Source organism: Mauremys mutica, chromosome 2 (genome assembly GCF_020497125.1).
Source record: "Mauremys mutica isolate MM-2020 ecotype Southern chromosome 2, ASM2049712v1, whole genome shotgun sequence".
In the NCBI taxonomy this organism is placed as follows: Eukaryota; Metazoa; Chordata; order Testudines; family Geoemydidae; genus Mauremys; species Mauremys mutica.
Window position 1 is genome coordinate 177042653 of NC_059073.1, and position 12046 is coordinate 177054698.

Below are 12046 nucleotides of genomic sequence, written 5' to 3' on the forward strand. Positions count from 1 at the left end.
TAATCCCTGAGATGAGCCATAAGGAGGCACTTCAGCAGTAAACACTGTGACAATTTGGTGGAAAATACGCGTATGACAGTTGCCCCTGGTACAAGGGGAGCATGTAGCAAATTTAGGAAAAAAGAGACAATGGAGCCACAGGGCATGGAGGCCTTTTTTGGTGAAGGCCAGTATACCCTTCTGAGCTGGACCCCAGCATTTTCACTCCCATCTAACTGAGGAAGAAAGGCAACCAATGGGGATCCAGGCACTGCTTACACAGGTCCTGCAGAACCAACAGAAACAGCGGGGGTATTTAATGAAACTGGTGCACCAGCAACAATATTTATTTAAGATCCTCCGGGAAGTGAGCAGAGGCTGAAGAGGCTGGGAGTGGAAAAGAAGTTCCAGGGCCAGGAGGCCGGTGACCAGGCTGAGAGAGTGTTATGCCTGGGGGCAGAAGGGATGCCTGAAAAGGGAATGCCCCTACATATAAGGACCAGAAAGCTAGTCATGAAATGAGGGATGTAGGAAAGCCTCAAAGTCCCACCTGCTGAGGGAATAGGAAAAGAAAGGACAGTTACCTGTTCCGTAACTGGCATTCTTCGAGATGTGTTGCTCAGGTGTATTCCACAGTAGGTGTGCATGCTCGCCACATGCACCGGTGCCAGAAGTTTTTCCCTTAGCAGTACCCATAGGGGGAGAGCACCACTGTGACCCCTGGAGTGGAGCCTCTATATCGCGCTATAAAGGGAGCTGCGCACTCCCCCCACCCTCAGTTCCTTCTTGCCAGACAACTCCGACAGAGGGGAAGGAGGGCGGGATGTGGAATACACCTGAGCAACACATCTCGAAGAACGCCAGTTACAGAACAGGTAACTGTCCTTTCTTCTTCGACTGATTGCTTATATATATTCCACAGTAGGTGACTCCAAGCTATATCTGATGGCGGTGGGTAGGAGTTTAAAGGTTATCGGGACGGAGTACTGCCCTACCAAACCCGGCATCATCTCTTGCTTGGGAGACGATCGCATAGTGTGAGGAAAAGGTGTGGACAGAAGATGACGTGGCAGCCCTACATATGTCCTGGATAGGGATTTGGGCTACATAGGTGGACGATGAGGCTTGCACTTTCGTAGAATGAGCCTTTACGATAGGCGGCGGGGGAACCCCTGCCAAGTCGTAACGTGCATATGCATGAGGTGATCCAGCAGGAAAGGCGCTGGGTGGAAACTGGTTGTCCCCTCAGACGCTCGGCCGACGCAACGAACAGTTGTGAGGATTTCCTGAATGGCCTAGTTCAGTCCAGGTAAAAGGCTAGCGCCTTACGTACGTCTAGCATGTGTAGGAAGCGTTCCTTGTTGGAGGAATGGGGCTTAGGACAGAGTACTGGTAGGAAAATGTCCTGATCCATATGGAAGGTGGATACCACCTTCGGGAGAAACGCAAGGTGTGGGTGAAGCTGGACTTCTTCCCTGTGGAAGACCGAGGTCAAGGCCCTAAGCTCCAAGACCCGACGGGCTGAGGTGATAGCCACCAAGCATGCCACTTTCCATGATAGGTGGGACTAGGAACTCGTGGCCCAGGGTTCAAAGGGAGGACCCGTGAGGCGGGACAGCACTAGGTTCAGATCTCATTGCGGGACCGGGGCCCTGGCGTACGGGAATGCACAATCTAGGCCTTTTTTAAAAAGCAGGAGGTCATCTGATGGGGGGAAAAAAACGAGTGACCCTGCACTGGAGGGTGAAAGGCTGAAATGGCCACTAAACGTACTCTGATGGAGGCAGGAGCTAGTCCTTGGGTCCTAAAGGACAGGAGGTAATCGACAATGAGTTGGAGGGATGCGGATGTCGGGGAGGCACCCCACTCCCCCGCCCGCCTGGAGAACTTAAACCATTTGGCAAGGTACGTCTGCCATGTGGACCGTTTTCTGCTCTCCAGCAGAATTCGTCTGACATCCTCCAAACACCTTCCCTCCTCCTCCTCTAACCACGGAGCAACCACGCTGTCAGGTGAAGCGCAGCCAGGTTGAGGTGGAGAAGGCATCCCCTCTCCTGGGAGAGGAGATCCAGGCGAGGCAGCAGCCTCTGCAGGGGGGCCGCTAGAAGTTGGGAAGGGTCCCGTACCAATGTTGGCGAGCCCAATCCGGGGCTATGAGGATAACCCTCAACCTGTCTGCCTTTACTTTCTGCAGGACCTTGCCTATCAGAGGAAATGGTGGAAAGGCATAGAATAGTTGGCCTGACCACCAGAGGAGGAATGCATCCAAGATCACACACCCCCCCCCGTCAGCCCTTGCCCTGGAGCAGAACTGGGAGCAGCGTCGGTTCTGGGCGGTAGCAAGAGGTCGACCCGGGGAGCTCTCCAGTCTCGGAAGAGCTGTTGGGTGACCTCCCAGTGGAGTGACCACTTGTATTGGTGGGCAAACACCCTGCTGAGGTGATCGGCTCACACATTGCGTGCGCCGGGTAGGTGGAAGGCCCGTAGGGAGATATTGTGGGCTATGCAAAACTCCCATAGGTCCAGGGCTTCTCAGCACAGGGCCGAGGAGCGCATGCCTCCCTGCTTGTTGATGTAATATATCGCGACCGTGTTGTCCGAGAGGACTCTGACCGCCTTCCCACAAAGGTGCAAACTGAACGCTATGCATGCCAGGCATACTGCCCTGAGCTCCCTGACGTTTATGTGCAGAGACAATTCCAAGGTTGACCATCTGCCTTGGGTTTGAATGTTCCCTATATGGGCTCCCCAGCCCATGTCTGAGGCATCCGACACCAGCTAGTGAGGGAGAGATTTCTCGGAAGGGAATCCTGTTCAGCATGTTGCTCGGGAGGGACCACCATTGCAGAGCGGCCACCATGTTGGGTGGTATCGTGACCACCTTGTCCAGGCTGTCCCTGGACTGGGAATACTGGGAGGCCAACCAGAGTTGGAGGGGCCTCATTCTGAGTCCGGCATGTCACACCACGGACGTGCATGCTGCCATGTGACCTAGGATTTGAAGGCACACCCTTGCTGTCATCACAGGGAAGGTCGTGACCGAGGCTACGAGACTTTTGAGTGTCTTGAACCTGTCCCAGGGAAGAGAGGCTGTGGCTTCTAAGGAATCTAGCAGAGCCCCTATGAAGTGTATGCGCTGAACTGGTACCAACATGGACTTGGCCTTGTTCACTACTAGGCCCAGACCCTCGCATGTGAACAGCAGGAATTGCATCTGGGCCTGTACCTGGGACCGAGAGTTGCCCTTGAGGAGCCAATCGTCCATGTAAGGAAAAATTTGCAGCCCATTCCTCCGGAGGTGGGCTGCCACCACTGCCATGCATTTAGTAAAAACCCTGGGGGCCATGGAAAGGCCAAAAGGGAGGACCGCAAACTGGTAATGGTCCCCCCCTACCAGGAAGTGGAGGAAACGCCTGTGACCCTCGAAAATATGGATGTGGAAATATGCATCCTGGAGGTCCACGGACACAAATCAATCCCCCGGGTCTAAGGAGGGAATGATAGAGGTCCGGGATACCATGCGGAATTTGTAGCGGACCATAAACCTGTTGAAATTCTGCAGGTCCAGGATGGGCCAGAGCCCGCCTTTCGCCTTCGGGATCAAGAAATACCGGGAGTAAAACCTCTTGCCCTGGAATTCTACCAGTACCTTCTCCACCGTGCCCAGGTTGTGGAGGCACGCCACCTCTTGGCTTAGAAGGGGGGCATGTTCCGGGTACCTGAGGACCTCCTGGGACATGGGGTGATGGGGGGGGGTGAGGCAAACTGCAACATGTAGCCCCTGGAAATAGTGCTGAGGACCCACTGGTCCGACGTTATACAGGACCACACCACTCGGAATGCAGATAAATGGTTACAGAACACAAACTTTATTAACTGGGGGGCTTCCGCGGCAACAGGCCCGGTGGCACCCCGCAAAGAACCGCCTCTTCCCCTGCTTCTTGCCCTTCGAGGGACCTGGTCGCAGGGCCGAGCGGGACTGATGCTGGGACCTGCATCTCTGCTCCCTCAGTCTCTTAGGCGGGGTTCATATCTGCCCCTAGTGGGAGGTGCTGGGATCTGCGGCCTGGGTTTGTCCTTTGCTGGCGGGACATATAGGCCTAGCGTTTGCAAGGTGGTGCGGGAGTCTTTCATCCCATGCAAGCGAACATCGGTTTGGTCCGCAAACAACACTTTCCTATCGAAGGGAAGGTCCTGCATCAGGACTGGGACTCTGCAGACAGACCGGACAGGAGAAGCCACGACGCCCTACGCATGGATATGGCCGAGGCCATCGAACGGGCTGCCGTGTCGGCCGCGTCTGAGGCGGCCTGGAGGGCTGCTTTCACCACTGCTGCTTCTTCCTCAACCAGAGCCTTGAACTCCTTTTTATCCCGCTCCAGGAGAGGAGGCTCAAACTTTGGCAGAAACCCCGATAAGTTAAAATCATAGCGGCTCAAGCGGGCTTGGTGGTTGGCCACCCTGAGTTGGAAGCTCGCGGAAGAATAAACCTTCTTGCCAAAAGAATCCAGTCTCCTGGCATCTTTGTTGTTGGGGGTGGGTGCCAGCTGACCATGGCGTTCCCGGTGGTTCACTGACTCCACCACCAAGGAGTTGGGTGCCATGTGGGAGTACAGGTACTTGTGTCCCTTAGCCAGGACAAAGTACTTCCTCTCCGCTTTTTTGGAGATGGACGCCAAGGAAGCTGAGGTTTGCCATAAAGCAGTTGATATGTTGGCTACCTCTTGGTGGAGAGGTAGGGCCACACGGCCCGGTGCCGAGGAGGACAGCACATTGAAAAGGGTGTCCGACCACTCCTCCATCTCTTCAGCCTGGAGCTGGAGGCCCGCTTGAGGAGCTCTTGATGAGTCTTAAAGTCCTCCTGTAGAATGGGCGGAGGGGTGTTCTCCGGCGCTGGCGAGGGGGCCGGTCTGGCTCCCAGAGCGTTGGGAGGTGCCGGTGATTCAACCCCCAAGATTGAATTTGGGCTCGGTGCTGCCAGCTCGGTACCCGTCGACTTTTGACTCTGTCGGGGGGGGGACACCGAACGGGCCTGGGATGCTCCGACTACCGAGAGGGGTCCCTCCTGTGTGGGCAACTGTGGCCACAGTGCCCATTGACATCATTGCCCCTGCCACGGTGCCCCCTGCCACTGACCAGCTTGGGTGCCAAGCAGTGCAGATTGCTCTCGAGGGGCGGTGCAGCTCGGGGATGGGCGGCTGAGTGCCGAGGCCGAGGTCGCCATTGACCGCAAGGCGCTGTAAGAGCGGCAGGTGCGTCTATGGTCGTGTCAGTGCCAACCTCGAGATCTGGACCTCGACGATGAGGAGCGGTATTTGTCCGAGGTGCTGCTCTCGTAGTCATCCCGGTGGTCATAGCTATGATGCTTCGATGCCAGTAACACTCGAGAGGAGCTCCGAGCATGGTGTCTGGTGGAGCAGGCACTTGAACCTGAGAATCTGTGACAATGGTGTCAGGATCTGCTCCTGTAGCTACGATTCGAGGAGGAGTGTCGACACCGCTTGTCTCAGTGCCTGCCCGGGGCCGTGTCCCGTCGGTGCGCCGGTGCCGGGGCCAGTGCAGATTCCATCAGTAGAGCCCGGAGCCAGATATCTCTCTCTCATTTAGTTCGAGGCTTGAACGATCCACAGATCTTACAGCGGTCAATTACGTGGGTCTCGCCCAAGCAGCGGAGACACTGAGTGTACAGGTCGCTTCTTGACATAGAACTGTGACAGGAGTTGCACAACTTGAAGCCTGGGGCATAGGACATGCCCCACACCAGGCAACTTACTAAAGAAGTTATCCAACTATTGGAGAAGACGAGTACTACTAAGGCTACTAGAAGAGCTACAGCAAGGCTGGAGCACAAAGTTCCGACTACCTTCACTGGCGGCAAGAAGGAACTGAGGATGGGGGGGTGCGCAGCTCCTCTTATAGCGCAATATAGAGGCGCCACTCCAGGGGTTGCAGCGGTGCTCCCCTCCTACGGGTACTGCTAAGGGAAAAACTTCCGGCACTGGTGCACGTGGCGAGCACGCACACCTACTGTGGAATAGACATGAGCAATCACTCGAAGGGACCTGTTTTTCCTGTAGGGAATGGGGACATGTGAGGAGGCATTGTCCCCTCAAGAAAAAAGAAAGTAGCCAGGAAAAGGGCATAGTGTCAGTAAAGGAACAGAAGGAAGAGTCAGAGGCCCATTGTGTGTGGACAGTGGCTGTAGAGAAGGTGTGGGAATTGTGAGGACAGAAGGTGAGGAGAAATTGGAGGGAAGAAAGAGTCCCCAAAAGACAAAGTTAAATGAAACTAAGGCCAATACGGAGGGTAACCAGAATACAGTGGGAACGCAAACCCTGATCAAAAGGGCGGTGGGAGAATCTGCGGAACGAGGGCAAAAGCAACAAGAGAAGTTAGTAGCTGCAGAGCAAGCTTTGCAAATTGCTTTGCAAGACTTAGAATTTCAGAGGGATAAGTATCAGAACACAATGGAGGAGAAGGGTAGATTGCTTCTCATGGTGGACAAGCTAGAGCAGGAACGAGACGACTGGTGGGCCCAGCTCCGACAACTCCAGGGGAGAAGGCATCCGTATTCCTGAGGGTTACAGGGTTACCTCGGAGGGTATGTGAGAAATGTGAGAAATAAAATGATCACAGAGCATGTCTGGTTGCATTCGCAGAGGCAAACCATCTCCACTTAATGAACACAATATTTAAAAAAGAACAACATTGGCACTGGACCTGGAAAAGCCCAGATGGAGTCACACTGAATCAGATTAATTATGTATTGACAGATACCAGAAGACTCTTCAATGATGTAGCGATAATAGGAGAACAAATAATTTGCAAAGGCTCAGTCCAAGGGGACTTCAATGCAATAGCAGGTGGAAAGGACGGTGAGAATGAAAAGTATGTGGGAAAATTCAGTAAAGGTTGAAAAGCCCACCTGAAGCTGTGGAGGTGCAGAGAAGTACAGCAGAGAGGATGGGGATGCAAAAGGAGGAGAGGAGTGAAACAGGAAGTATTCAGGAAAGATGAAGGAAAGGAAGGGGAAGCAGCTGGGAAACAGAAGGAAAGAGGAACAATCAGATATTAAGAGAGACCTGTGAAAGTAACTAGGAGGAGGAGACAGCAGAGAGAATGGTAGGCAGAGAGGATTGGTTAAGGAAAATAGAGAAAATGGTAATAGTGGGGAAGGAAATATAAAAGAACAAGAGGGAGAGAGGACAAGGCACAACTGGTGCTGAAAAGAGAAATGGAGACTACAGGGAAAAAAAGGGTAACAGGAAAGGATGGAAGGGGATGGAAGATAAAACAGAACACAGTCCCTTCAGAAATGAATTTCCGGCACCAGCTGTCATCAAATAGAAAATGGAGAAAAATACATCAAGGCTCATGTGGGAAAACTCACTCATGAACTGGCAAATGTTCTAATTTACAAGAGTCTCTCTGACAGGGCAGTCTAGCATTACTGTTTTGTACTGCCTTGCAAGAGACCCACATGAGATTGTTCCTGCCATTCTATCATCACTGGGATGTGCAGTGTAGAGGAGTGGAACGGGGAAGGTTAGGGTTCTTGGAGAACACCACCTGACTGCATGATAAATCTCTATGGCTCAACAGGCACTGAAACAATGCTAAATGTAGAGGCACATGGCCTAATTCTAATTGTACTTATTACGGCAGTGTCACTACATTGATTGCAGTGGAATTACCCTGATTTACAGCAGTGTGACTGCAATGAGAATCAGACTCCTAGACCAGAGTGCAGATTAGGTGACTTTCAGTGCATCCACCAGTTGCCACTGAGACCCAATTCAAAGTCTGTGGATGGAACTGTTTAAAGCATAGAGCTCTCCAAGCAGTAACTGAAATAAAAGAAGGGCAGTGAGGAGAGTAGTACAGCTCTCTTACTTGTATCCCCAATTATTTATTTTTTCATCAAGCTAATTTTAAGCAGGCTACGTCTGCGCTTCTTCATTCTTCTGCTGGCTATAGACAAAGCTCACTAGCCGTAGGTCATTCTATTGTTTCAGTCTCAGTCACAAAAGCACTTCACACAGAAACACATTTTTCTTTTAATGGCTAAAATGAATAAACAGAACAGTGTCTTACCTTTATAAATACGACCTAGGCCTCTGTAGTCCATTTGGTCTGAACAATTAAAGACAACAACGTATTTTCCCAGACATTTGCCCATGTCTTTAGTTGTCTCTGTTTTCCCAGTACCTGCAGGTCCTGCTGGAGCACCACCCATACTCATTCCCAAAGCCTGAGCCAATGTGATGTAACATCTGGAGACAGATTGAAAAACAGCATTAATTTTTCTTCACTGTTATCTGCCCAATGTATATAATTAAGTGTAGTAACTGTTATATAAATCTGCGGGTGGGAAAGGAAAGGGATGTTCTTCCTTTTAGTACAGCTTGGTAACTCCTATTGGTGTTAATAGTAATTGGTGCGTATCGGGGACAAATCCTGCTTTTCCTTTATGTTGATGGGAGTAGGATTTTGCCCCCAAAGTGGATACTATACTCCTACTGTGATTACCTGTCAGTTAAAGGAGTTATAACGAGTCTGTCTGTACAGCCTAAGTATTCATTGCAGTAGCTGAACTCCACATCAGTGATTTGGATGATGCATTTGTCCACATCTTCAATAAAGTAAAATCTGGATTGTTTTTGCCATTCAAAGTCAGATGGAGATTTAATATTCATACGGACCTGTAACAAAAGAACAAAACCATTAGTGTAGACGTGATATACTATAATAAAAATATGAGAGGAGGAAGTGACATATCTTAAAGAGCCCGCTTTCCATTTCCATCAACAGGTCAGAAAAAACACAATAGGATAAACCAATTTCCAAAGGGTTAATATACAGCAAACTTCAGTAATACTTGACATTGAATTAACCGATATGAAATACACATTCAAAAATACTCATAAAAATTAATGAAAAATGATGGGGATAGGAAAAAGCCTCAGGCATCATACAGAACTTGGCAGTTTGACTTCTAGCTATCAATATTAGTTCTTTATACTTTTCTATCCTTATTTAGAAACTCATTTAGTATTTCTCTCTGCACAGTATATAAATCATTTAAACAATACATATCCCCCTGAATTACTGCTCTCAGTATTCAGGACATTTCCTTCAACCTTTTTTTTTTTTTTGCTTCCTGTTTCTTAATCATTATCTCATGCTTTCATATTATCTACCATAGGGAAGAGTTTGATGCATTTAAAATTTTAAAACCAGTAAATCAATGTAAGTTATTGTTTACTCCCCTTCTCAAAATACATGAAAGGCAGCTTCTTTAATCTTCCAGAAGCCCTTGCCTCAAATCAGGAAGTGGAGGCAGGGGCTGGAAATCACAAAACTCAATCTAAAGCTAAAAGGAAACATATTTCTTAAAAACTCCAATGATGTAATTCTTAAATTTTGAATCACAGGTTAAGGTCAACAGTGCTTTCCCCTTAGCAAAGACAGTTCTTGTATGCTGAAAATCAGTAATAATTTTAAAAAGGAAAAAACATAGTCTATGAGTCTGACCCTGCAAACTGATCCACATGCATGCACCCTTCCACCTGTGTGGAGTCCTGTTGGACTTTAATGGAATTCCACAAGGGAGTAAAGATCTGTGTGTGTGGCTCTATTTGCAAGATTGTACTCTAAAGTTGTATGTTCTGAAGTCAATGGCAAAACTATCACTTCGGTGGGGCCGAAAATTCACGCTATGTTTTTAAAGCCCCAGTCCTGCAATTTGTTTCAGGTGGTTGGATTGCTGCCCCTGGAGGAAGCCACAAGTGAGATCAATAGGGAGCCATCAGGATGTTGCAGTCTGCCCGTATGCAACTACTTGCAGGATCGGAACCTACATTTTTCTTAGTGATTATGTTAATGTTCTCACCCACAAATAATTCAACACTGCAAACAAATAAGATACTTGTAATGTAAATCTTTTAAGATGCAGTTAGAAAAGACAAGCCCAGATAGCATGCAACTGCATGACAGTACTAACAACAGAGTTAAACAAAGTGAAGAAATGTGAGATTTGCTTTTAGATTATTTCATATATGTAAAAAATGTTTTTCAATTAGAGAGCTCTTTAAAAAAGTCTCACCAAATCATCAAAGATATCCTTCTGGTGTACATGAATAGTGATTAAAGTCTCATATTTTGTGCGCTCCATCCTTGTCAGATTACGTGTTGTCATGTCAATCAAATCATTTAAAAGGTCCAGAAACTTCTGATTTGTTGTGTGCATGACCTTTCCCACACAAGAAGAGAACAGAGTTATATTAATACAAACACCCTTTGCTCTTTCAATCTCTAGAGGATGAACAGTTGCAGACATCTACAAATATATATCTCCTGTTTTAGTTACATTTTGCTCCAGCCTCACTTTGTATTAACTAGGGCTGCAATCCTGAACCAAGATCTACTAGAGCATACTCCCTGAGCCCCTGTGGACTCCCAGTGACTTTAGTGGCTGAGGAGGCTATGCTAGCAGATTCCATTGCAGGACAGTGGCCTAATATAGTACACCTCACCTTTACCTGATAGGGTGCTTGTATTGTGCCCTCTTCAAAAGCAATTAAGCCGTCAAACTTCAGCCTTTGAGTACTAAACTATACACATCAGCCAACATGAAGCTGGGATTCTGACTCTGTCCCTAGAACCACGGTAACTTTCAGAGGAGAAACCTGGTGTAAGGGACACTTTAAATTTGCCTGAAGTAACACTTTATTTCTGCTACAAGCAGAGGTGAAAGTAAGCCAGTACAAGCTGGTACAGCGTACCGGCAAGAGCCAGTTACGCCGTGCCGGACTGCACCGGCTTTCACTGCGGGGATTTAAAGGGCTCTGGGCTCCCCGCCGCAGCTGGCAGCCCAGAGCCCTTTAACCCCCCCGCCCGCAGCTCCGGCGGCAGGCTGGGGCTGGATTTAAAGGGCTCTGGGCTGCCGCGGCTGCGGTCAGCCCAGAGCCCTTTAGACCCCCCGCCGCAGCTGAGATTTAAAGGGCTCAGAGCTCCCCGCCGCTGCGTGCAACCCAGAGCCCTTTGAATCTCGGCCGCGGCTCCAGTGGCCGGGCTGGGGCCAGGATTTAAAGGGCTTGGAGCTCCCCTCAGCGGCAGGAGCTCTTGGCCCTTTAAATACCTGCCCCAGTCCCACAAAGCTCAGGGTTCCCCACGGCAGCCGGAGCCCCGGGCCCTTTAATTTGCCCCTGAGCTCTGGGGGCCTCCCAGCTACCTCTGCAGCTGAGAGGCCCTGGTTGATTTAAAGGCTCTGGGTCTCCAAGCCACAGCTGGTGCCCCAGGGCCTTTAAATCTTGAGGCCACGCCCCCTTCCGGATGAGGCCACGCCCCCTCAGGACTCCGGCAGTACCGGTAAGTCCTGTAAGTTACTTTCACCCCTGGCTACAAGAGACTGTAGAATAAAATACTGACTTCTTATATCTATAACAGGGGCTCCGATCTTGCAGTTGCGGTGATAAGCTGGACCCCTGTCAATAACTCCAAATGGGATTCTGTGCAGGCCCAGGGGTGATGGAGTAGTTTGCAGCACTTAGGCCACAGTGAGTGCTTTGAACACATGAAGGGATGATCATATTGATTTTTTTGAGGATATTTGCAAACCTAGACCTATTCCATATGCTGAGGAAAACTATAAATAAATTAGAAGAGGAAACAAACAAACAAAACCAACAAGAAATTTTGTTTGCCAATCAAGTTTGATTCTAGTTAAATGAGCTGCAATGGAACAAAAACTGGGTCCATGCCCCTTTTGGCTTTGTATGATGTAGAAAAATGGGGGTTTAAAGTATTTCCCCCCTAGTCTGGAGTCTTGTCTAGTTTAATTGTAGTCAGTAACATCACAGCATAGTATGCTGTTTTCTTTAGCTTTTGCCTGTGTTTATTGTCATGGTAGGACAGTGTTACTAGCTCTTAGCTTGGTCCCAGTGCACATGTTCCTTAAACTGCTGTATTAGCAATCTTGGGCGATGTCTACGCTGGCAATTGAACGACAAAACTTTTGCCTTTCAGAGGTGTTAAACACCGCTCCTCCCCCAAGACAAAAGCTTTG

The 12046-nt window shown here is 49.4% G+C and overlaps 1 protein-coding gene across 1 annotated transcript in view; it reads right to left on the reverse strand.

The window, feature by feature from the left end:
- Window positions 1-12046, reverse strand: part of LOC123364581 (dynein axonemal heavy chain 5-like) — a 317201-nt gene that overhangs the window by 182549 nt on the left and 122606 nt on the right. The window contains exons 42-44 of the mRNA XM_045006814.1: window positions 10085-10231; window positions 8509-8681; window positions 8074-8252 (exon numbers count right to left, since the gene is read on the reverse strand). Of these exons, the coding sequence (XP_044862749.1) occupies window positions 8074-8252; window positions 8509-8681; window positions 10085-10231 (499 nt within the window). The remainder of the gene's footprint in view (window positions 1-8073; window positions 8253-8508; window positions 8682-10084; window positions 10232-12046) is intronic.